Below are 26751 nucleotides of genomic sequence, written 5' to 3'. Positions count from 1 at the left end.
CTGTCCCACCCTCCCCTTCCCTCAACGTCTATCTGTCCCACCCTCCCCTTTATTCAACGTCTATCTGTCCCACCTGTGACAGGGACTGTGGTTCTCGTATTGGACTGTTCAGTCACCTAAGGACTCATGTTAAGAGTGGAAGCAAGTCTTCCTCGATTCCGAGGGGCTGCCGATGATGATGATGATGTTGAAGCATGTGATAACTCTTTCATTGCCCCTTCACTCTCTCCAGCTGACCGGGGAACTGATCTGTTCACCGTGGCGGTCCACGAATTTGGCCACGCCCTTGGGCTTTCCCACACGGCCTCGAAGACCTCCATTATGCGCCCCTATTACCAGGGTCCGGTGGGGGACCCCCTGCAGTACCGCCTGCAGCCCGATGATCGGAGTGAGATCGAGCGGCTCTACGGTAAGGGCCGAGGGGGCGGGGAATCGCCGCCCAACCCGGCCCGCTGGTCCTCCCCACCTCCGGGGGCAGCGGGGGAGTTCCGCACCGGGTCGCGGCTGACGTCCGAATGGTCAGGGGGGGGGTGAGGTTTCCAGCACCGGGAATTGGAGGGGGAGAAGGAGTGGAGAGAACTGAGAGAGAGAGAGGGAGGCTGAGCGAGAAAGAGAGAGGGAGAGTGAGAGAGAGAGAGACTGGAGAAAGAGAGAGAGAGAGAAGGAGGGAGTGTGAGACTGGAGACGGAGAGAGAGTGAAGGAGGGAGTGAGAGAGACAGAGAGAGATAGAGGAAGAGACTGGAGAGCGAATGAGAGAGGGAGAGTGAGAGAGAGAGACCGGAGAAAGAGAGAGGGATAGAGTGAAGGGGGGAGTGTGAGACTGGAGAGGGAGTGAGAGTGAAGGAGGGAGTGTGAGGCTGGAGAGGGGGAGAGAGTGAAGGAGGGAGAGAGAGAGACAGAGAGAAATCGAGGGAGAGACTGGAGGGAGAGAGAGAGAAGGAGGGAGTGTGAGACTGGAGAGGGAGAGAGAGTGAAGGAGGGAGTGTGAGACTGGAGAGGGAGAGAGAGTGACTGGAGAGAGAGAGAGAGAGAGAGTGAAGGAGGGAGTGTGAGACTAGAGAGGGAGGGAGAGTGACTGGAGAGAGAGAGAGTGAAGGAGGGAGTGTGAGACTGGAGAGGGAGAGGGAGTGAAGGAGGGAGTGAGAGAGAGAGAGAGAGACTGGAGGAAGAGAGAGAGAGAGAGTGAAGGAAGGAGTGTGAGACTGGAGAGAGAGAGAGAGTGACTGGAGAGAGAGAGAGTGAAGGAGGGAGTGTGAGACTGAAGAGGGAGAGAGAGTGAAGGATGGAGTGAGAGAGAGAGAGAGAAAGACAGAGAGAGAGAACGGAGAGAGAGATAGAGGGAGAGACTGGAGAGAGAGAGAGAGAGAGAGACTGGAGCGAGAGAGAGAGAGAGAGAGTGAAGGAGGGAGTGTGAGACTGGAGAGGGAGAGGGAGTGAAGGAGGGAGTGAGAGAGAGAGAGAGACAGAGAGAGAAAACGGAGAGAGAGATAGAGGGAGAGACTGGAGAGAGAGAGAGAGAGAGAGAGAGTGAAGGAGGGAGTGTGAGACTGGAGAGGGAGAGAGAGTGAAGGAGGGAGTGAGAGAGAGAGAGACAGAGAGAGATAGAGGGAGAGACTGGAGAGAGAGAGAGAGAGAGACTGGAGAGAGAGAGTGAGAGAGATGGTTGGAGAGAACAGAGACAGGGAATGGAGAGAGAGGGTGAGAGAATGGAGAGAGAGAAGAAATGGATGGAGAGATAGAAATGGAGAGAGAAAGGACAGAGGGAGTGAGGGAATGGATACAGAATGAAAGAGAGGGAAGGAGTGAGAGAATAGAGAGAGAGAGTGATAGAATGGAGACAAATAGAGAGAGATGGGAGGGGAGGAGAGAGGGAAAGAGAGAGGGAGGGAGTTAGATAATGGAAGGGGAGGAGAGAAGAAGTGGGAGAATGGATAGAGAGAGAGGGAGTGAGAGAATGGATGGGGAGAGGAGGCGAAGTGAGAGAATGAGGGGAGAGAGGGAGTGAGAGAATGGAGTGGAGAGAGGGAGTGAATTGAACGTTGGTGGGGAGTGTGAGTGAGAATGGGTTGTGTCTCGCTGTGATGCCTTCCATGGCCACATAGCCAATCGCCGCTCCCTGCTCGGGGGCTACACCGCGGAGGAGAGAGGGACTGGGCGGCGAGCAGGAACTGCGACAGAGAGGCCCAGAGTCGGCCTTGAATTTCCCCGGAGCTTCTCCCACTTTTGGGGAGCGGAATTTCCGACGCACTTCCGGTGAGGTCACGGTGAGGTCAGGGTGAGGTCAGGGTGAGGCTAGGGCGAGGTCAGGGTGAGGTCAGGGTGAGGCTAGGGTGAGGTCAGGGTGAGGCTAGGGTGAGTCACGATGAGTTCACGGTGAGGTCAGGGTGAGGTCATGATGAGGTTTCAGTGTGTCACAGTGAGGTTACGGTGAGGTCACGGTGAGTTTATGGTGAGGTCAGGGTGAGGTCATAGTGAGGTTACAGTGAGGTCACGATGAGTTCGGCATGAGGTCACAGTGAAGTTATGGTGATGTCACAGTGAGGTCACAGAGATCACGGTGAGGTTACGGTGAGGTCACAGTGAGGTTATGGTGATGTCACAGTGTGGTCACAGTGAATTCACGGTGAGGTTATGGTGAGGTCACAGTGAGGTTATGGTGAGGTCACAGTGAGCTGATGGTGATGTCACAGTGAGGTCACGATGCGGTTATGGTGAGGTCACGTTGAGGTTATGGTGATGTCACAGTGAGGTCACGGTGAGGTCACAGTGAGGTGATGGTGATGTCATAGTGAGGTCACGTGAGGTTATGGTGAGGTCACGATGAGGTTATTGTGAAGTCACGGTGAGGTTATGGTGAGGTCACAGTGAGGTCACGGTGAGGTTATGGTGAGGTCACAGTGAGGTTACGATGGATGAATGGATCCTGTGACCTCCAGCCGAAGATGAGGGCAGAACGAGGAACCAAAGGCCCAGGTTCTGGGCCTAGCGAGCCTGTTTGGAGCCTGGCTCTGTCCTGACCAGCTCTCCCTGCCACCAGGGATCAGCCCTGGCTAAGCTGGGCTTTATTGGTTTTTAATTCGTTCCTGGGATGTGGGCCGGCATTTATTGCCCGTACCTAATTGCCCCTTGAGAAGGTGGTGGTGAGCCGCCTTCTTGATCCGCTGCAGTCCCGTGTGGTGAAGGTGCTCCCACAGTGCTGTTAGGGAGGGAGTTCCGGGATTGTGACCCAGCCACGATGAAGGAACGGCCGATATATTCCCAAGTCGGGATGGTGTGTGACTGGGAGGGGAACGTGGAGGTGGTGGTCTTCCCATGGACCTGCTGCCCTTGTCCTTCTAGGCGGTAGAGGTCGTGGGTTTGGGAGGTGCTGCCGAAGAAGCCTTGGCGAGTTGCCGCGGTGCATCTTGTAGATGGTACACACTGCAGCCAGGGGGCGCCGGTGGTGGAGGGAGTGAGTGTTGAAGGTGGCAAATTAAGCAGTTTAATTTGTGTCTCCCTTTGTTTCTTGGCCAGGCTCGAGGAACTCTCCAGATGACACGGGGCTGGAGCACGGAATCGAACCGTCCCGATTCCCCTCGTTGCCTGAGTCTCCCGGGAGACGTCCATCCATCAGGTGAGAAGCTGCAGGGGATGTTTAAATGGAGAACGATTGCAAAGTGCCGCAGTACAGTGGGACCTGGGGGTACTTGTGCATGAAACACAAAAGGTTAGTATGCAGGTACAGCAAGTGATCAGGAAGGCCAATGGTATCTTGGCCTTTATTGCAAAGGGGATGGAGTATAAAAGCAGGGAAGTCTTGCTCCAGTTATACAGGGTATTGGTGAGGCCACACCTGGAGTACTGCGTGCAGTTTTGGTCTCCATATTTACGAAAGGATACACTTGCTTTGGAGGCAGTTCAGAGAAGGTTCACTCGGTTGATTCCGGAGATGAGGGGGGTTGACTTATGAGGAAAGGTTGAGGAGGTTGGGCCTCTACTCATTGGAATTCAGAAGAATGAGAGGTGATCTTATGGAAACGTATAAGATTATGAGGGGGCTTGACAAGGTGGATGCAGAGAGGATGTTTCCACTGATGGGGGAGACTAGAACTAGGGGGCATGGTCTTAGAATAAGGGGCCACCCATTTAAAACTGAGACGAGGAGGAATTTCTTCTCTCAGAGGGTTGTAAATCTGTGGAATTCGCTGCCTCAGAGAGCTGTGGAAGCTGGAACACTGAATATATTTAAGACAGAGATAGACAGTTTCTTAACCGATAAGAGGATAAGGGGGCGAGCAGGGAAGTGGAGCTGAGTCCATGATCGGATCAGCCATGATCGCATTAAATGGCGGAGCAGGCTCGAGGGGCCATATGGCCTACTCCTGCTCCTATTTCTTATGTTCTTAAGTCTGGGCCTGACCCAAGACATGCTGTTCTGCAGTAACAGAAAATATGGAAAAGCCAGATCCAAAACTCAAAGTCCAAAATTGCCTACGCTGATGCTGTCGATGTTTACGTCGATTCTTACAGACGTGACAGTCACTCGGGGTGGGTTGGGGATATGGGGAGAGGGTGGGTTGGGGGATATGCGAGAGGGTGGGTTGGGAGATATGGGGAGAGGGTGGGTTGGGGGATATGGGGAGAGGGTGGGTTGGGGGATATGGGGAGAGGGTGGGTTGGGGGATATGGGGAGAAGGTGGGTTGGGGGATATGGGAGAGGGTGGGTTGGGGGATATGGGGAGAGGGTGGGTTGGGGGATATGGGGAGAAGGTGAGTTGGCGGATATGGGGAGAAGATTGGGGGATATGGGGAGACGGTGGGTTGGGGGATTGGGGAGAGGGTGGGATTGGGGGATATGGGGAGAGGGTGGGCTGGGGGATATGGGGAGAGGGTGGGTTGGGGAATATGGGGAGAGGGTGGGGTTGGGGGATATGGGAGAGGGTGGGTTGGGGGATATGGGGAGAGGGTGGGTTGGGGGATATGCGAGAGGGTAGGTTGGGGGATATGGGAGAGGGTGGGTTGGGGGATATGGGAGAGGGTGGGTTGGGGGATATGGGGAGAAGGTGGGTTGGGGGATATGGGAGAGGGTGGGTTGGGGGATATGGGGAGAGGGTGGGTTGGGGGATATGGGGAGAGGGTGGGTTGGGGGATATGGGGAGAGGGTGGGTTGGGGGATATGGGGAGAAGGTGGGTTGGGGGATATGGGAGAGGGTGGGTTGGGGGATATGGGGAGAGGGTGGGTTGGGGGATATGGGGAGAGGGTTGGGTTGGGGGATATGGGGAGAAGGTGAGTTGGCGGATATGGGGAGAAGATTGGGGGATATGGGGAGACGGTGGGTTGGGGGATTGGGGAGAGGGTGGGATTGGGGGATATGGGGAGAGGGTGGGCTGGGGGATATGGGGAGAGGGTGGGTTGGGGAATATGGGGAGAGGGTGGGGTTGGGGGATATGGGAGAGGGTGGGTTGGGGGATATGGGGAGAGGGTGGGTTGGGGGATATGGGGAGAGGGTTGGGTTGGGGGATATGGGGAGAAGGTGAGTTGGGGGATATGGGGAGAGGGTGGGTTGGGGGATTGGGGAGAAGATTGGGGGATATGGGGAGAAGGTGAGTTGGGGGATATGGGGAGAGGGTGGGTTGGGGGATTGGGGAGAAGATTGGGGGATATGGGGAGACGGTGGGTTGGGGGATTGGGGAGAGGGTGGGATTGGGGGATATGGGGAGAGGGTGGGCTGGGGGATATGGGGAGAGGGTGGGTTGGGGAATATGGGGAGAGGGTGGGGTTGGGGGATATGGGGAGAGGGTGGGATTGGAGAATATGGGGAGAGGGTGGGTTTGGGGGATATGGGGAGAACGTGGGTTGGGGGATATCGGGAGAGGGTGGGTTGGGGGATTGGGCAATACGTGGGTTGAGGGATATGGGGAGACGGTGGGGTTGGGGGATATGGGGAGAGCGTGGGGTTGGGGGATATGTGGAGAACATGGGTTGGGGGACATCGGGAGAGGGTGGGTTGGGGGATTGGGGAGAGGGTGGGGATGCGGGGCAGTGGTCCTCTCTTGTATCTAACAGAGTTTTCGCTCTGGATGTCTGCCCCTCCCAGGCCGGGTGACCAGAGCCCCGATCGATGTAGAACCTCCTTCGATGCCGTGGCTCAAATCCGGGGCGAGACATTTTTCTTCAAAGGTAGGCGTCTGACTTGGCCTCAGTTCCGCCAGCCAGCTGGGGGTCTTCCTGCCACCTCCTCCATCCCCCACCTCCTCTCTCCTGACGGTGTGGATAACTGGCTCTCAAACCGCCCTCAAACCATGTCTTGACCGAGACCACATGCACCGCCAAGTGGCGGCAAGCTATTCCACTCGGGTGGGCGTTTCGGTCAATCCTAATCCTCATGGGATCTCACGCCCGGACACACACACACACACACATACACACACAGGGTAGGAAAGTCCCAGCCTCAATCCCCGGCCTGTGGAAAGTTAGCCTGTTCTCACAGCCAGTGCGGCCCTGGACCATTTCCCATACCTTGGGAGCCTCCTATCAACAAGGGCAGACATTGTCGACGAGATCCAACACCGCCTCCAGTGCGTCAGTGCAGCCTTCGGCCGCCTGAGGAAAAGAGTGTTTGAAGACCAGGCCCTCAAACCTACCACCGAGCTCATGGTCTACAGGGCTGTAGTGATACCCGCCCTCCTGTATGGCTCAGAGACATGGACCATGTACAGTAGACACCTCAAGTCGCTGGAGAAATACCACCAACGAAGTCTCCGCAAGATCCTGCAAATCCCCCGGGAGGACAGACGTACCAACGTTAGCGTCCTCGACCAGGCCAACATCCCCAGCATCGAAGCACTGACCACACTCGACCAGCTCCGCTGGGCAGGGCCACATTGTCCGCATGGCCCAGACACGAGACTCCCCAAAGCAAGCGCTCTACTCGGAACTCCTTCACGGCAAGCGAGCCAAAGGTGGGCAGAGGAAACGTTACAAGGGACACCCTCAAAGCCTCCCTGATAAAGTGCAACATCCCCACCGACACCTGGGAGTCCCTGGGCCAAAGACCTGTCCGCCCGGAGTGGAGGAAGTGCATCCGGGAGGGCGCTGAGCAACTCGAGTCTCGTCGCCGAGAGCGTGCAGAGACCAAGCGCAGGCAGCGGAAGGAGCGTGCGGCAAACCAGTCCCACCCTCCCCTTCCCTCAGCGTCTGTCTGTCCCACCTGTGACAGGGACTGTGGTTCCCGTATTGGACTGTTCAGCCACCTAAGGACTCGTGTTAAGAGTGGAAGCAAGTCTTCCTCGATTCCGAGGGACTGTCTATGATGATGATGATGAGGTACTGAAGCCCACACACACACACAGTGATGTCACCAGGACCCAGGTCGCTGTTTGGAACATGGGCAGGAACATCGGTGGGGCCCTGGTACGGCGGAGGAGCGGCGAGAGATCGGGGCTGAGGAGTGGCGAGAGATCGGGGACGGAGGAACGGCGAGAGATCGGGGCTGAGGAGTGGCGAGAGATCGGGGCGGAGGAGCGGCGAGAGATCGGGGCGGAGGAGCGGCGAGAGATCGGGGACGGAGGAACGGCGAGAGATCGGGGCTGAGGAGTGGCGAGAGATCGGGGACGGAGGAGCGGTGAGAGATCGGGGACGGAGGAGCGGCGAGAGATCGGGGCGGAGGAGCGGCGAGAGATCGGGGACGGAGGAACGGCGAGAGATCGGGGCTGAGGAGCGGCGAGAGATCGGGGCGGAGGAGCGGCGAGAGATCGGGGCGGAGGAGCGGCGAGAGATCGGGGCGGAGGAGCGGCGAGAGATCGGGGGCGGAGGAGCGGCGAGAGATCGGGGGCGGAGGAGCGGCGAGAGATCGGGACGGAGGAGCGGCGAGAGATCGGGGCGGAGGAGCGGCGAGAGATCGGGCGGAGGAGCGGCGAGAGATCGGGGCGGAGGAGCGGCGAGAGATCGGGGACGGAGGAGCGGCGAGAGATCGGGGACGGAGGAGCGGGGAGAGATCGGGGACGGAGGAGCGGGGAGAGATCGGGACGGAGGAGCGGCGAGAGATCGGGGACGGAGGAGCGGGGAGAGATCGGGGCGGAGGAGCGGCGAGAGATCGGGGGCGGAGGAGCGGGGAGAGATCGGGGCGGAGGAGCGAGAGATCGGGGACGGAGGAACGGCGAGAGATCGGGACGGAGGAGCGGCGAGAGATCGGGGACGGAGGAGCGGGGAGAGATCGGGGCGGAGGAGCGGCGAGAGATCGGGGGCGGAGGAGCGAGAGATCGGGGACGGAGGAACGGCGAGAGATCGGGGGCGGAGGAGCGGGGAGAGATCGGGGCGGAGGAGCGAGAGATCGGGGACGGAGGAACGGCGAGAGATCGGGGCGGAGGAGCGAGAGATCGGGGACGGAGGAACGGCGAGAGATCGGGGCGGAGGAGCGGCGAATGAGGGTATGGGGCCCAGAAGAGGCGAGGGGCCCAGGGGCAGCACGGGCCCAGCCCACACTGCGATACTAGGTCCGTGCAGCAGAGCAGGTCTCCAGTTGCCCTGGTTAACCCTTGCTTGAAACTATCATTAAGGAAGAAATAGCGGGACATCTAGATAGGAATAGTGCAATCAAGCAGACGCAGCATGGATTCATGAAGGGGAAATCATGTTTAACTAATTTACTGGAATTCTTTGAGGATATAACGAGCATGGTGGATAGAGGTGTACCGATGGATGTGGTGTATTTAGATTTCCAAAAGGCATTCGATAAGGTGCCACACAAAAGGTTACTGCAGAAGATAGAGGTACGCGGGGTCAGTGGAAATGTATTAGCATGGATAGAGAATTGGCTGGCTAACAGAAAGCAGAGAGTCGGGATAAATGGGTCCTTTCGGGTGGTTAGTGGTGTGCCACAGGGATCGGTGCTGGGACCACAACTGTTTACAATATACATAGATGATCTGGAAGAGGGGACAGAGTGTAGTGTAACAAAATTTGCAGATGACACAGAGATTAGTGGGAAAGCGGGTTGTGTAGAGGACACAGAGAGGCTACAAGGAGATTTAGATAGGTTAAGCGAATGGGCTAAGGTTTGGCAGATGGAATACAATGTCAGAAAGTGTGAGGTCATCCACCTTGGGAAAAAAAACAGTAAAAGGGAATATTATTTGAATGGGGAGAAATTACAACATGCTGAGGTGCAGAGGGACCTGGGGGTCCTTGTGCATGAATCCCAAAAAGTTAGTTTGCAGGTGCAGCAGGGAATCAGGAAGATGAATGGAATGTTGGCCTTCATTGCGAGAGGGATGGAGTACAAAAGCAGGGAGGTCCTGCTGCAACTGTACAGGGTATTGGTGAGGCCGCACCTGGAGTACTGCGTGCAGTTTTGGTCACCTGACTTAAGGAAGGATATACTGGCTTTGGAGGGGGTACAGAGACGATTCACTCGGCTGATTCCGGAGATGAGGGGGTTACCTTATGATGATAGATTGAGTAGACTGGATCTTTACTCATTGGAGTTCAGAAGGATGAGGGGTGATCTTATAGAAACATTTAAAATAATGAAAGGGATAGACAAGATAGAGGCGGAGAGGTTGTTTTTCCACTGGTCGGGGAGACTAGAACTAGGGGGCACAGCCTCAAAATACGGGGGAGCCAATTTAAAACCCAGTTGAGAAGGAATTTCTTCTCCCAGAGGGTTGTGAATCTGTGGAATTCTCTGCCCAAGGAAGCAGTTGAGGCTAGCTCATTGAATGTATTCAAGACACAGATAGATAGATTTTTAACCAATAAGGGAATTAAGGGTTACGGGGAGAGGGCGGGTAAGTGGAGCTGAGTCCACGGCCAGATCAGCCATGATCTTGTTGAATGACGGAGCAGGCTCGAGGGGCTAGATGGCCTACTCCTGTTCCTAATTCTTATGTTCTTATGTTCTTATGTAACCCTTGCCACTGGACCCAGACCTCGCTCTGTCAAGCCCGTGTGGTGGCTGGTGTGCAACAGCCACCCCACGTTAAAAAAATCCACGCACGGGCATCTTCCACCCCTGGAGGTCAGGACTAGAATAATCATCACATGGGCAGCCCCTCGGAATCGAGGAAGACTTGCTTCCACTCTAAAAATGAGTCCTTAGGTGGCTGAACAGTCCAATACGGGAACCACAGTCCCTGTCACAGGTGGGACAGATAGACGTTGAGGGAAGGGGAGGGTGGGACAGATAGACGTTGAGGGAAGGGGAGGGTGGGACAGACAGATGTTGAGGGAAGGGGAGGGTGGGACAGACAGACGTTGAGGGAAGGGGAGGGTGGGACAGATAGACGTTGAGGGAAGGGGAGGGTGGGACAGACAGACGTTGAGGGAAGGGGAGGGTGGGACAGACAGACGTTGAGGGAAGGGGAGGGTGGGACAGATAGACGTTGAGGGAAGGGGAGGGTGGGACTGGTTTGCCGCACGCTCCTTCCGCTGCCTGCGCTTGGTCTCTGCACGCTCTCGGCGACGAGACTCGAGGTGCTCAGCGCCCTCCCGGATGCACTTCCTCCACTCCGGACGGACTGGTCTTTGGCCCAGGGACTCCCAGGTGTCGGTGGGGATGTTGCACTTTATCAGGGAGGCTTTGAGGGTGGTCCCTTGTAACGTTTCCTCTGCCCACCTTTGGCTCGCTTGCCGTGAAGGAGTTCCCGAGTAGAGCGCTTGCTTTGGGGAGTCTCGTGTCTGGGGCATGCGGACATTGTGGCCCTGCCCAGCGGAGCTGGTCGAGTGTGGTCAGTGCTTCGATGCTCATGGTCTACGTGGCTGTAGTGATACCCGCCCTCCTGTATGGCTCAGAGACATGGACCATGTACAGCAGACAGCTCAAGTCGCTGGAGAGATACCACTAATGATGTCTCCGCAAGATCCTGCAAATCCCCTGGGAGGGCAGACGCACCAACGTTAGCGTCCTCGACCAGGACTGGAATATTGAGTCCTTCATTGAAACATCTACGAACCCATGGGGAAGCAAGTCATTCTCGTTCAAGGGACCGCCTATGATGATGAGCCCTGGGTTAGCCTGATCTCACACCTGGTGTGGTACTGAGCCCCACACACCGCCCCACACACACAGAGCAGGAAAGGCCCAGGCTCCGTTCCCGGCCTAGTACTGAGTGAGCCTGATCTCACACACCCGGGGTGAGGGACCGAGTTCCCCCCCCACACACACAGAGCAGGAAAGGCCCAGGCTCCGTTCCCGGCCTAGTGCTGATTGAGCTGGTTCCACACCCCCCCCCCCCCACCCCCCTCGACGTGCTTCTCGCTGCAGGTTTGTTGTTTGTGTTCCAGGGCGGTATTTCTGGCGTCTCACCCACTCCGGACACCTGGCCTCCCTCCGCCCCGCGCGCCTCAGCCGCTTCTGGCGGGGGTTGCCCGGCAACCTCGACCGCGTGGACGCCGTGTACGAGCGGGCAGCCGACCACAAGATCGTCTTCTTCACAGGTGAGGGCCCGAAAACCTGGGGTCGAGGGGCCTGGGGGGGGGGGGTCTGGGGTATTGTGTCTGGGGGCTTGTGTCTAGAGGTCTGGGATCTGGGGCCTTGTGTCTGGGGTTCTAGGGCCTTGTATCTGGGGGTCTGGGTTCTGGGGCCTTGTGTCTGGGGCCTTGTGTCTGGGCCTTGTGACTGAGGCCTTGTGTCTCGGGTTCTAGGGCCTTGTGTCTGGGGTTCTGGGGGCTTGTGTTTGGGGCCTTGTGTATGGGGCCTTGTGTCTGGGGCTAGTGTCTGGGGGTCTGGGTTCTGGGGCCTTGTGTCTGGGCCTTGTGTCTGGGGCCTTGTGTCTGGGGTTCTGGGGCCTTGTGTCTGAGGCCTTGTGTCTGGGGCCTTGTATCTTGGGTTCTGGGGCCTTGTGTTTGGGGCCTTGTGTCTGGGGTTCTGGGGCCTGGTGTCTGAGGCCTTGTGTCTGGGGCCTTGTGTCTGGGGCCTTGTGTCTGGGGTTCTGGGGCCTTGTGTCTGGGGCCTTGTGTCTGGGGCTTTGTGTCTAGGGTTCTGGGGCCTTGTGTCTTGGGCCTTGTGTCTGGGGCTTTGTGTCTAGGATTCTGGGGCCTTGTGTCTGGGGCCTTGTGTCTGGGGTTCTGGGGCCTTGTGTCTGGGGGCTTGTGTCTAGGGCCTTGTGTCTAGGGCCTTGTGTGTGGGGTTCTGGGCCTTGTGTCTAGGGCCTTGTGTCTGGGGCCTTGTGTCTGAGGGTCTGGGGCCTTGTGTCTGGGGCCTTGTGTCTGGGGCCTTGTGTCTGGGTGTCTGGGGTCTGGGGGTATAAGAGTCTGGGGTCTGGGGGTCTAGGATCTGGGGGTCTGTGATCTGAGGGTCTGGGATCTGGGGGTCTGGGGATCTGGGGGTCTGGGATATGGGGGTCTGGGGGTCTGGAATCTGGAGGTCTGGGGGTCTGGGATCTGGGGGTCTGGGATCTGGGTGTCTGGGCGTCTAGGATCTGGGGGTCTGGAGATCAGGAGATCTGGGTGTCTGGGATCTGAGGGTCTGCAATCTGGAATCTGGGATCTGGGGGGTCTCGGATCTGTGGGTCTGGGATCTGGGGGTCTGGAGTCTGGGGTCTGGGATCTGAGTGTCTTGGATCTGGGGGTCTGGTGGTCTGGGAGTCTGGGATCTGGGGGTCTGGTGGTCTGGAACTCACTGCCTGAAAGGGTGGTAGAGGCAGAAACCCTCACCACATTTAACAAGTACTTGGATGTGCACTTGAAGTGCCGTAACCGACAGGGCTACGGACCGAGAGCTGGAAAGTGGGATTAGGCTGGGTAGCTCTTGGTCGGCCGGCGCGGACACGATGGGCCGAAATGGCCTCCTCCCGTGCTGTAAGTTCTATGACGGTATTTTCCGACGTTTCTGCGTACGTGTGAGAGTCTGGTGGACTACTCCACCGAGTGGGTGACTTCTTCTTCTTCTCGGAGGAGGACCTGTTTTCACAACAAGAAGGGATGAGTTCAATGAGTTCACAGGTGTTTCAATGAAGGACTTCATATTCCAGATCCTGAGCTACATCCTGAAGGGTGGAAGATGCCTGTGGGTGGATTGTTTTAACGTGGGGTTGGCCGTTGAACACCAGCCACCACACGGGCTTGACAGAGCCAGGTCTGGGTCCAGTGGCAAGGGTTGACCAAGACGACTGGAGACCAGCTCTGCTGCATGGGACCCAGTGCGCGCAGTGTGGGCTGGGCCATGTGCTGCCCCTGGGCCCCTTCAGCTCTTCTGGGTCCCGAACTCGCGCCTCTCCCGGGCCCCGATCACACGTCGCTCCGCGATCTCTCGCTGCTCGTTCGCCCCCAACCTCACCGTACCTGCCCCACGCTCCAATCACCGATCTGGACCTTGGTGACGTCCAGTCCAGTTGACCTCTTCAATGCTGCTCATCCATCATCCCCCGTGCTCGCTGACCTACATTGGCTCCCGATTAAGCAAGGCCTTGAGTTCAAAATTCTCCACCTTTATTTTCAAATCCCTCCTCGCCCCTCCCTATCTCTGTAACCTCCTCCAGCCCCACAACCCCTCCCTATCTCTGTAACCTCCTCCAGCCCCACAACCCCTCCCTATCTCTGTAACCTCCTCCAGCCCCACAACCCCTCCCTATCTCTGTAACCTCCTCCAGCCCCTACACCCCTCCCTATCTCTGTAACCTCCTCCAGCCCCTACACCCCTCCCTATCTCTGTAACCTCCTCCAGCCCCTACACCCCTCCCTATCTCTGTAACCTCCTCCAGCCCCTACACCCCTCCCTATATCTGTAACCTCCTCCTGCCCCACAACCCCTCCCTATCTCTGTAACCTCCTCCAGCCACTACACCCCTCCCTATCTCTGTAACATCCTCCAGCCCCTACACCCCTCCCTATCTCTGTAATCTCCTCCAGTCCCTACACCCCTCCCTATCTCTGTAATCTCCTCCAGTCCCTACACCCCTCCCTATCTCTGTAATCTCCTCCAGCCACTACACCCCTCCCTATATCTGTAACCTCCTCCAGCCCCTACAAATTCCCATCTCTGTAACCTCCTCCAGCCCATACACCCCTCCCTATCTCTGCAACCTCCACGAGCTCCTACACCCCTCCCTATCTCTGTAACCTCCTCCAGCTCCTACACCCCTCCCTATCTCTGTAACCTCCTCCAGCGCCTACACCCCTCCCTATCTATGTAACCTCCTCCAGCCCCTACACCCCTCTCTTTATCTGTAACCTCCTCCAGCCCCTACAACTCTCCCTATCTCTGTAACCTGCTCCAGTCTCGACACCCCTCCCTAGCTCTGTAATCTCCTCCAGCCCTACACGCCTCCCTATCTCTGTAACCTCCTCCAACCTCTACACACCTCCCTAATCTCTGTAATCTCCTCCAGCCCCTACACCCCTCCCTATCTCTGTAACCTCCTCCAGCCCCTACACCCCTCCCTATCTCTGTAACCTCCTCCAGCCCCTACACCCCTCCCTATCTCTGTAACCTCCTCCAACCCCTACACACCTCCCTAATCTCTGTCACCTCCTCCAGCCCCTACACCCCTCCCTATCTCTGTAACCTCCTCCAGCCCCTACACCCCTCCCTATCTCTGTAACCTCCTCCAGTCCCTACACCACTCCCTATCTCTGTAACCACCTCCAGCCCCTACACCCCTCGCTTTCTCTGTAACCTCCTCCAGCCCCTACACCCCTCCCTATCTCTGTAACCTGCTCCAGTCTCGACACCCCTCCCTAGCTCTGTAATCTCCTCCAGCCCTACACGCCTCCCTATCTCTATAACCTCCTCCAACCTCTACACACCTCCCTAATCTCTGTAATCTCCTCCAGCCCTACACGCCTCCCTATCTCTGTAACCTCCTCCAACCTCTACACACCTCCCTATCTCTGTAACCCTCTCCAGCCCCTACACCCCTCCCTATCTCTGTAACCTCCTCCAGCCCCTACACCCCTCCCTATCTCTGTAACCTCCTCCAGCCCCTACACCCCTCCCTATCTCTGTAACCTCCTCCAACCCCTACACACCTCCCTAATCTCTGTCACCTCCTCCAGCCCCTACACCCCTCCCTATCTCTGTAACCTCCTCCAGCCCCTACACCCCTCCCTATCTCTGTAACCTCCTCCAGTCCCTACACCACTCCCTATCTCTGTAACCACCTCCAGCCCCTACACCCCTCTCTTTCTCTGTAACCTCCTCCAGCCCCTACACCCCTCCCTATCTCTGTAACCTGCTCCAGTCTCGACACCCCTCCCTAGCTCTGTAATCTCCTCCAGCCCTACACACCTCCCTATCTCTGTAACCTCCTCCAACCTCTACACACCTCCCTAATCTCTGTAATCTCCTCCAGCCCCTACACCCCTCCCTATCTCTGTAACCTCCTCCAGCCCCTACACCCCTCCCTATCTCTGTAACCTCCTCCAGCCCCTACACGCCTCCCTATCTCTGTAAACTCCTCCAACCCCTACACACCTCCCTAATCTCTGTCACCTCCTCCAGCCCCTACACCCCTCCCTATCTCTGTAACCTCCTCCAGCCCCTACACCCCTCCCTATCTCTGTAACCTCCTGCAGCCCCTACACCCCTCTCTTTCTCTGTAACCTCCTCCAGCCCCTACACCACTCCCTATCTCTGTAACCTCCTCCAGCCCCTACACCCCTCCCTATCTCTGTAACCTGCTCCAGTCTCGACACCCCTCCCTAGCTCTGTAATCTCCTCCAGCCCTACACGCCTCCCTATCTCTGTAACCTCCTCCAACCTCTACACACCTCCCTAATCTCTGTAATCTCCTCCAGCCCCTACACCCCTCCCTATCGCTGTAACCTCCTCCAGCCCCTACACCCCTCCCTATCTCTGTAACCTCCTCCAGCCCCTACACCCCTCCCTATCTCTGTAACCTCCTCCGACCCCTACACACCTCCCTAATCTCTGTCACCTCCTCCAGCCCCTACACCCCTCCCTATCTCTGTAACCTCCTCCAGCCCCTACACCCCTCCCTATCTCTGTAACCTCCTCCAGTCCCTACACCACTCCCTATCTCTGTAACCACCTCCAGCCCCTACACCCCTCTCTTTCTCTGTAACCTCCTCCAGTCCCTACACCCCTCCCTATCTCTGTAACCTCCTCCAGTCCCTACACCACTCCCTATCTCTGTAACCACCTCCAGCCCCTACACCCCTCTTTTTCTCTGTAACCTCCTCCAGCCCCTACACCCCTCCCTATCTCTGTAACCTCCTCCAGTCCCTACACCCCTCCCTATCTCTGTAACCTCCTCCAGCCCCTACACCCCTCTCTTTCTCTGTAACCTCCTCCAGCCCCTACACCCCTCCCTATCTCTGTAACCTCCTCCAGTCCCTACACCACTCCCTATCTCTGTAACCTCCTCCAGTCCCTACACCACTCCCTATCTCTGTAACCTCCTCCAGCCCCTACACCCCTCCCTATCTCTGTAACCTCCTCCAGCCCCTACACCCCTCCCTATCTCTGTAACCTCCTCCAACCCCTACACACCTCCCTAATCTTTGTCACCTCCTCCAGCCCCTACACCCCTCCCTATCTCTGTAACCTCCTCCAGCCCCTACACCCCTCCCTATCTCTGTAACCTCCTCCAGTCCCTACACCACTCCCTATCTCTGTAACCACCTCCAGCCCCTACACCCCTCTCTTTCTCTGTAACCTCCTCCAGCCCCTACACCCCTCCCTATCTCTGTAACCTCCTCCAGTCCCTACAACACTCCCTATCTCTGTAACCTCCTCCAGCCCCTACACCCCTCTCTTTCTCTGTAACCTCCTCCAGCCCCTACACCCCTCCCTATCTCTGTAACCTCCTCCAGCCCCTACACCCCTCCCTATCTCTGTAACCTCCTCCAGCCCCTACACCCCTCCCTATCTCTGTCACCCCCTCCAGCCCTACACCCCTCCCTATCTCTGTAACCCCCTCCAGCCCCTACACCCCTCCCTATCTCTGTAACCTCCTCCAGCCCCTATACCCCTCTCTTTCTCTGTAACCTCCTCCAGTCCCTACACCACTCCCTATCTCTGTAACCTCCTCCAGCCCCTACACCCCTCTCTTTCTCTGTAACCTCCTCCAGCCCCTACACCCCTCCCTTTCTCTGTAACCTCCTCCAGTCCCTACACCACTCCCTATCTCTGTACCCTCCTCCAGCCCCTACACCCCTCCCTATCTCAGTAACCTCCTCCAGTCCCTACACCACTCCCTATCTCTGTAACCTCCTCCAGCCCATACACCACTCCCTATCTCTGTAACCTCCTCAAGCCCCTACACCCCTCCCTATCTCTGTAAAGTCCTCCAGCCTCTACACCCCTCCCTATCTATGTAACCCACTCCAGCCCCTACACCCCTCCCTATCTCTGTAACCCCCTCCAGCCCCTACACCCCTCCCTATCTCTGTAACCTCCTCCAACCCCACAACCCCTTGAAATGTCTGCACTCCTATTTCTTATGTTCTTATATTGCATATGCCATGTGTTTGCCCACTCACTCAACCTACCTAAACTGCATTGCAGCCTCTTTGCATCCTCCTCACAAATCACAATCCCACCTAGTTTTGTGTTGTCAGCAAACTAGGAAATATTACATTTGGTTTCCTCCTCACAATCATTTATATATATTGTGAATAACGTGACCAACATGGCCAGTCCCTCGGGATCGAGGAAGACTTGCTTCCACTCTTAACACGAGTCCTTGGGTGACTGAACAGTCCAATACGGGAACCACAGTCCCTGTCACAGGTGGGACAGACAGACGTTGAGGGAAGGGGAGGGTGGGACTGGTTTGCTGCACGCTCCTTCCGCTGCCTGCGCTTGGTTTCTGCACGCTCTCGGCGACGAGACTCGAGGTGCTCAGCGCCCTCCCGGATGCACTTCCTCCACTCCGGGCGGACTGGTCTTTGGCCCAGGAACTCCCAGGTGTCGGTGGGGATGTTGCACTTTATCAGGGAGGCTTTGAGGGTGGTCCCTGTAACGTTTCCTCTGTCCACTTTTGGCTCGCTTGCCGTGAAGGAGTTCCGAGTAGAGCGCTTGCTTGTGAATAACAATTAGGCATGTGATCACTGTTCTGTTAGCGGCCATCTTGCAAGTTGTATGTCTGCGTTTGTGTAGCTGTGTCTCAGGATATCACAGTTATAAAATATAAGAAATAGGAGCAGGAGTAGGCCATACGGCCCCTCGAGCCTGCTCCGCCATTTAATATGATCATGGCTGATCCGATCATGGACACAGCTCCACTTCCCTGCCTGCCGCCTTATTCCCTTATCGGTTAAGAAACTGTCTATATCTGTCTTAAATTTATTCAATGTCCCGGCTTCCACAGCTCTCTGAGGCAGCGAATTCCACAGATTTACAACCCTCTGAGAGAAGAAATTCCTCCTCATCTCAGTTTTAAATGGGCGGCCCCTTATTCTAAGATCATGCCCCCTAGTTCTAGTCTCCCCCATCAGTGGAAACATCCTCTCTGCATCCACCTTGTCGAGCCCCCTCATAATCTTATACGTTTCGATAAGATCACCTCTCATTCTTCTGAACTCCAATGAGTAGAGGCCCAACCTACTGAACCTTGTACAATTGTATAGGGCCTTGGTGAGACCACACCTGGAATATTGTGTACAGTTTTGGTCTCCTAACTTGAGGAACGACATTCTTGCTATTGAGGAAGTGCAGCGAAGGTTCACCAGACTGATTCCCGGGATGGCAGGACTGACGTATGAAGAAAGATTGGATCGACTAGGCTTATGTGCACTGCAATTTAGAAGAATGAGAGGGAATCTTTCCTCATAAGTCAACCCCCTCATCTCCGGAGTCAACCGAGTGAACCTTCTCTGAGCTGCCTCCAAAGCCAGTGTATCCTTTCGTAACCAAAACTGCACGCAGTACTCCAGGTGTGGCCTCACCAATACCCTGTATAACTGTAGCAAGACTTCCCTGCTTTTATACTCCATCCCCCTTTGCAATAAAGGCCAAGATACCATTGGCCCTTCCTGATCACTTGCTGTACCTGCATACTAACCTTTTGTGTTTCATGCACAAGTAACCCCCAGGTCCCGCTGTACTGCGGGCACTTTGCAATCTTTCTCCATTTAACTAATAACTTGCTCTTGAATTTTTCTGCCAAAGTATGCTCCCCCCTGGTCTAACCCGCGACACCCGCTATGTCCCCTGTCCCACGCCACAGGGAGCCAGTACTGGCTGTTCAAAGATAACCGGGCCGAGGAAGGTTACCCTCGGCCCGTCTCCGACTTTGGTCTGCCGGACGGGGGAGTCGAGGCGGCCTTCAGCCGGGAGGGGCAGACCTACTTCCTGAAGGACGGCCAGCTGTGGCGCTACGATGAGGCGGAGAGGCGCTTGGAACCCGGCTACCCCTCGCAGACCTGGCCCTGGAGGGACTTGCCGCGGGAGATCGACGCCGCGATGAGTTGGAGTGACGGTGAGTCCAGTTTGCCCCGCACCCTGTCGTGTCCAAAGGGGTCGATGTTGCCCGCCTTTTTTTTTTTGAACAGGCGCTATAGGGTCAGTAAGCGCCTACTCTCTCAGTGGGGGTTGTAAGTCGTTTTGTCCCTGGTGGTTTCGAATCACCTCTCTCACAATAGTTCGAGACCCCGGGACTGAACAGTGTTGTGCTGAACAGTAACATACTGTCATCGACAGATCGCTTCAGTCCCCACCATCGCAATGCTTTTATTCAAGTTACAGCTCACACCTGCAACCAGTGAAACGCACCCTGACGGTGTAAGACAATCTCACACAGCACAACACTCGTCGTAACAGGAGTAGTGAGGTTGGGGATGGCATCAAACAGGAAATTAGGGACGCGTGCAATAAAGGTACGGCAGTTATCATGGGTGACTTTAATCAACATATAGATGGGGCTAACCAAACTGGTAGCAATGCGGTGGAGGAGGATTTCCTGGAGTGTATAAGGGATGGTTTTCTACACCAATATGTCGAGGAACCAACTGGAGAGCTGGCCATCCGAGAGTGGGTGATGTGTAACGAGAGAGGACTAATTAGCAATCTTGTTGTGCGAGGCCCCTTTTGGGGAAGAGTGACCATAATATGGTAGAATTCTTCATTAAGAGGGAGAGTGACACAGTTAATTCAGAGACTCGGGTCCTGAACTTAAGGAAAGGTAACTTCGATGGTATGAGACATGAATTGGCTAGAATAGACTGGCGAATGATACTTGAAGGTTGACGGTGGATAGGCAATGGCAAACATTTAAAGATCACACGGATGAACTTCAACAATTGTACATCCCTGTCTGGCGTCAAAATAAACCGGGGAAGAAACATAGAAACATCGAAAATAGGTACAGGAGTAGGCCATTCAGCCCTTCGAGCCTGCACCGCCATTCAATGTGATCATGGCTGATCATTTTTGCAACTTTAGTACCCCATTCCAGCTTTCTCTCCATACCCCTTGATCCCTTTAGCCATAAGGGCCATATCTAACTCCCTTTTGAATATATCCAACGAACTGGCCTCAACAACTTTCTGTGGTAGAGAATTCCACAGGTTCACGATTCTCTAATGAAGAAGTTTCTCCTCATCTCGGTCCTAAATGGCTTACCCCTTATCCTTAGACTGTGTGACCCCTGGTTCTGGATGTCCCCAACATCGGGAACATTCTTTCTGCATCTAACCTGTCCAATCCCGTCAGAATTTTATATGTCTCTATGAGATCCCCTCTCATTCTTCTAAATTCCAGTGAATATAAGCCCAGTCGATCCAGTCTTTCTTCATATGACAGTGCAGCCATCCCGGGAATCAGTCTGGTGAACCTTCGCTGCACTCCCTCAATAGCAAGAATGTCCTTCCTCAGATTAGGAGACCAAAACTGTGTACAATATTCAAGGTGTGGCCTCACCAAGGCCCTGTACAACTGCAGTAAGACCTCCCTGCTCCTATACTCAAATCCCCTCGCTATGAAGGCTAACATGCCATTTGCCTTCTTCACCGCCTGCTGTACCTGCGTGCCAACTTTCAATGACTGATGTACCATGACACCCAGGTCTCGTTGCACCTCCCCTTTTCCTAATCTGCCACCATTCAGATAATATTCTGCCTTCCTGTTTTTGCCACCAAAGTGGATCTCACATATGAGGAAAGGTTGAGGAGGTTGGGCCTCTACTCATTGGAATTCAGAAGAATGAGAGGTGATCTTAGAGAAACGTATAAGATTATGAGGGGGCTCGACAAGGTGGATGCAGAGAGGATGTTTCCACTGATGGGGGAGACTAGAACTAGGGGGCATGGTCTTAGAATAAGGGGCCACCCATTTAAAACTGAGATGAGGAGGAATTTCTTCTCTCAGAGGGTTGTAAATCTGTGGAATTCGCTGCCTCAGAGAGCAGTGGAGGCTGGGTCATTAAATAAATTTAAAACCGAAATAGAAATTTCTTGAGCGATGGGGGGATAAGGAGTTATGGGGAGCGGGCAGGGAAGTGGAGCTGAGTCCATGTTCGGATCAGCCATGATCGTATTGAATGGCGGAGCAGGCTCGAGGTGCCTTATGGCCTGCTCCTGCTCCTATTTCTCATGTTCTTATGTAACACACAGTCTGCCCCGTCTAAACAGGCCCCTAACGCGAAGTACTCACATCTAAAACACCCCTGCTCGGATTTAAAATTGCACCATTGGATCTGTCGAGCATGGAAACATGGAAAACAGGAGCAGGAGTAGGCCATTCGGCCCTTCGAGCCTGCACCACCATTCAATATGATCATGGCTGCTCCTCTATCTCAACACCATATTCCCGCTTTCTCCCCATACCCCTTGATGCCTTTTGTGTCTAGAAATCTATCTGTCTCCCGCTTAAATATATTCAGTGACATGGCCTCCACAGCCTCCTGTGGTAGAGAATTCCACAGGTTCACCACCCTCTGAGTGAAAACATTTCTTCTCATCTCGCTCCTAAATTTCCTACCCCGTATCCTGAGACTGTGTGACCCCTTGTTCTAGACTTCCCAGCCCCCGGGGAAACATCCTCCCCACATCCAGTCTGTCCAACCCCGTCAGAATTTTATACCTTTCAATCAGATCCCCTCTCATTCTTCTAAACTCCAGTGAATACAGTCCCAGTCGATCCTTTCACACTATGCGGTGGTCTTAAAGATGTGTGGGCTGGGTTATATGCTCAACAATTACCCCTCTGGCTTACTCACTGCTGCTCCCGATGAGGCGTGTCTTCTGGGTCTTCAAGGTCAACATCCCAATCGAAGTAGCAAGGCTCTCTGGCGATTTCTTCTCTCTGTCTCCGATGGAGTGCTCAGTCCTTGTACGTTGCCAGCAGACATAGAAGAGGGGAGAGAGAGAGAGAGAGAGAGATGGCAGCCCAGAGTAGGTCTCTCTTATACTTAAAAACATAAGATAAGAAATAGGAGCAGGAGTAGGCCATACGGCCCCTCGAGCCTGCTCCGCCATTTAATACGATCATGGCTGATCCGATCATGGACTCAGCTCCACTTCCCCGCCCGCTCCCTTATCCCCTTATCGGTTAAGAAACTGTCTATCTCTGTCTTAAATATATTCAATGTCCCGGCTTCCACAGCTCTCTGAGGCAGCGAATTCCACAGATTTACAACCCTCCGAGAAGAAATTCCTCCTCATCTCAGTTTTAAATGGGCGGCCCCTTATTCTAAGACCATGCCCCCTAGTTCTAGTCACCCCCATCAGTGGGAACATCCTCTCTGCATCCACCTTGTCGAGCCCCCTCATAATCTTGGACGTTTCTCTCATTCTTCTGAATTCCAATGAGTAGAGGCCCAACCTCCTCAACCTTTCCTCTTAAGTCAACCCCCTCATCTCCGGAATCAACCGAGTGAACCTTCTCTGGACTGCCTCCAAAGCAAGTATATCCTTTCGTAAATATGGAGACCAAAACTGCACGCAGTACTCCAGGTGTGGCCTCACCAATACCCTGTATAACTGTAGCAAGACTTCCCTGCTTTTATACTCTATTCCCTTTACAATAAAGGCCAAGATTCCATTGGCCTTCCTGATCACTTGCTGCACCTGCATACTAACCTTTTGTGTTTCATGCACAAGTAACCCCCAGGTCCCGCTGTACTGCAGCACTTTGCAATCTTTCAACATTTAAATAATCACTTGCTCTTTGATTTTTTTCTGCCAAAGTGCATGACCTCACACTTTCCAACATTATACTCCATCTGCCAAGTTTTTGCCCACTCACTTAGCCTGTCTATGTCCTTTTGCAGATTTTTTGTGTCCTCCTCACACATTGCTTTTCCTCCCAACTTTGTATCATCAGCAAACTTGGCTACATTACACTCAGTCCCTTCTTCCAAGTCGTTAATATAGATTGTAAATAGTTGGGGTCCCAGCACTGATCCCTGCAGCACACCACTAGTTACTGTTTGTCAACCAGAGAATGAACCATTTATCCCGACTCTCTGTTCTCTGTTAGTTAGCCAATCCTCTACCCATGCTAATATATTACCCCCAACCCCGTGAACTTTTATCTTGTGCGGTAACCTTTTATGTGGCACCTTGTCAAATAACTTCTGGAAATCCAAATACACCACATCCACTGGTTCCCCTTTATCCACCCTGTTCGTTACATCCTCAAAGAATTCCAGCAAATTTGTCAAACATGATTTACCCTTCATAAATCCATGCTGACTCTGCCTGACCGAATTTTGCTTTTCCAAATATCCTGCTACTGCTTCTTTAATAATGGACTCCAACATTTTCCCGACCACAGATGTTAGGCTAACTGGTCTATAGTTTCCTGCTTTTTGATGCAAGCTATCAGGTCCAGGGGATTTATCTTAGTCCCATTATCTTACTGAGTACCACCTCCTTAGTGATTGTGATTGTGTTGAGTTCCTCCCCCTCATTTGACCCTTGAATATCCACTGTTGAGATATTTTTATTGTCCTCTATCGTAAAGACTGATACAAAATATTTGTTCAGAGTTTCTGCCATCTGCATGTTCCCCATTACTAATTCCCCGGTCTCGTCCTCTAAGGGACCAACATTTACTTTAGCCACTCTTTTCCTTTTTATATACCTGTAGAAACTCTTGCTATCTGTTTTTATATTTTGTGCTAGTTTACTTTCATAGTCTATCTTCCCTTTCTTAATCATTCTTTTAGTCATTCTTTGCTGGCTTTTAAAAACTTCCCAATCTTCTGTCCTCCCACTAGTTTTGGCCGCTTTGTATGCCCTTGTTTTTAATTGGATACCGTCCTTTATTTCTTGAGTTAGCCACGGGACGGCTATCTTTTCTTTTATACCCTTTCCTCCGCACTGGAATATATTTTTGTTGGGAGTTATTCCACGATATGTCCTCCAGTAACCTCAATAAACCTCTCCGTCTCTCTCTCTCTCTCTCTCTATCTCTCTGCCTGTTTAAGACGCTTCTAAAACCTACCTCACTGACCGACCTTTTGGTCACCTGCCCTAATATCCCATCACGTGGCTCGGTGTCAAAGTTGTGTTACTGTGCACAAGACGTTGTGTAGACAGGAGTTGTTCTTGGGGGACCCCACTCCCGAAACCTCTCCGCCTCTCGACCTCTCTGTCCTCCTTCAAGACGTCCCTTAAAACTTACCATTTTGACCAAGCTTTTCGTTACCTGCCTTAATTTCTCCTTGTAAGAACATAAGAAATAGGAGCAGGAGTAGGCCATACGGCCCCTCGAGCCTGCTCCTCCATTTAATACGATCATGGCTGATCCGATCATGGACTCAGCTCCACTTCCCTGCTCGCCCCCTTATCCCCTTATCGGTTAAGAAACTGTCTATCTCTATCTTAAATATATTCAATGTCCCAGCCTCCACAGCTCTCTGAGGCAGCGAATTCCACAGATTTACAACCCTCTGAGAGAAGAAATTCCTCCTCATCTCAGTTTTAAATGGGCGGGCCCTTATTCTAAGACCATGCCCCCTAGTTCTAGTCTCCCCCATCAGCGGGAACATCCTCTCTGCATCCACCTTGTCAAGCCCCCTCATAATCTCATACGTTTCGATAAGATCACCTCTCATTCTTCTGAATTCCAATGAGTAGAGGCCCAACCTCCTCAACCTTTCCTCATAAGTCAACCCCCTCATCCCCGGAATCAACCGAGTGAACCTTCTCTGAACTGCCTCCAAAGCAAGTATATCCTTTCGTAAATATGGAGACCAAAACTGCACGCAGTACTCCAGGTGTGGCCTCACCAATACCCTGTATAACTGTAGCAAGACTTCCCTGCTTTTATACTCCATCCCCTTTGCAATAAAGACCAAGATACCATTGGCCTTCCTGATCACTTGCTGTACCTCCATACTAACCTTTTGTGTTTCATGCACAAGTAACCCCCAGGTCCCGCTGTACTGTGGCACTTTCCAATCTTTCTCCACTTAAATAATAACTTGCTCTCCGAATTTTTTCTGCCAGAGAGCATGACCTCACACTTTCCAACATTACACTCCATCTGTCAAATTTTTGCCCACTCACTTTGCCTGTCTATGTCCTTTTGCAGATTTTTTTGTGTCCTCCTCACACATTGCTTTTCCTCCCATCGTTGTATCGTCAGCAAACTTGTCTACGTTACACTCAGTCCCTTCTTCCAAGTCGTTAATATAGACTGTAAATAGTTGGGGTCCCAGCACTGATCCCTGCGGCACCCCACTTGCCAACCAGAGAGTGAACCATTTATCCCTGTTTTCTGTTCGTTAGCCAATCCTCTATCCATGTTAATATATTACCCCCAACCCCCGTGATCCTTTTATCTTGTGCAGTAACCTTTTACGTGGCACCTTGTCAAACGCCTTCTGGAAGTCCAAATACACCACATCCACTGGTTCCCCCTTTATCCACCCTGTTCGTTACAGCCTCAAAGAGCTCCAGCAAATTTGTCCAACGCGATTTCCCCCTTTCATAAAACCGCGCTGACTCTGCCTGACTGCATCCGTTCTGCCAAACATGCAGAACCTCGCACTTTCCAAAACATTACGCCCCGTCGGGTCTGCCAAACTGTTTGCCGTGGGACGTCAACATTCATCTGTCTTGTTTTTCTGACGCGGCTGCGGAGCGCGTTGCGACGTTTAACGACAATAAAGGCGCGATGACAATGCAGCTTGTTAACCTTTACCCTATCGTTCTCCTCCCTCCCGCACCACCCACCCAACCCGCGGACAGGCGGCGTTTATTTCTTCAGCGGCCGCGACTGCTGGCGTTACACGGCAGAGGACGGTGATCGGTCGGCGGGCTACCCGCGTGCGGCGGGCCAACGCTGGATGGGTTGTGAGCAGACGGCGGCGGGAGAGGACGTTGCCGGCGGGGGAGGTGGGGAGGAGAGGGGCGGGGGGCGAGCCGAGGGCCGGCCCGGCCTCCGCGGGGAGGGGGCGGGGTGGGAGGGCGAGCCCTGCCTGTGCGGCAATGGCTGCCGCCTCGGGTCCCGACGCGGAGCGCTTTTCCCGATCGTGCTGGCCGCCATTGTGAAGGCCCTGCCGCTCGCCGGCTTTGTGTGAGGTGATTGGCCCCCGCCCCCCCCCAGCCCCCGCCACCCATCCCTCCGCCACAACCCTCGCCCCCCCCCTCCCCAATTCCTGCACCCTTCTCGTCCTCTACCCCCTCATCGACCTCTGCCTCCCCTCATTGTCCGCTACTCTCGTCATCCCCTCCCCCTTCCTCTTCACCCTCTGCCTGCCCTCCCCCTCCTCGCCCCCTCTCCCTCTCCTCGTCCCACCCTCCCCTCCTCATCCTCCTCATCTCCTTCCCCCCCCCCCCCCTCCTCGTTCCTGCTCTCTCTCCCGGCCCCTCCCCTCCCCCTCCTCGCCCCCTCTCCCTCTCCTCGGCCCACCCTCCC

General features: G+C 54.5%; 1 protein-coding gene across 1 annotated transcript; it reads left to right on the top strand.

The window, feature by feature from the left end:
• Window positions 1-232: 232 nt before the first annotated feature.
• Window positions 233-26413, top strand: LOC139245576 (matrix metalloproteinase-17-like; the record flags this gene model as incomplete). Its single annotated transcript, XM_070871191.1, has 6 exons — window positions 233-409; window positions 3515-3614; window positions 6079-6161; window positions 11265-11417; window positions 19112-19363; window positions 26082-26413. Coding segments are annotated over 6 exons (1097 nt in total), but the record flags the coding sequence as incomplete, so codon positions are not given.
• Window positions 26414-26751: the final 338 nt, after the last annotated feature.

This window comes from Pristiophorus japonicus, unplaced genomic scaffold, assembly GCF_044704955.1.
Source record: "Pristiophorus japonicus isolate sPriJap1 unplaced genomic scaffold, sPriJap1.hap1 HAP1_SCAFFOLD_223, whole genome shotgun sequence".
Lineage (NCBI taxonomy): Eukaryota > Metazoa > Chordata > Chondrichthyes > Pristiophoridae > Pristiophorus > Pristiophorus japonicus.
The sequence above is the reverse complement of the archived record's forward strand: the minus strand, read 5'-3'. Positions and strand labels throughout refer to the sequence as shown.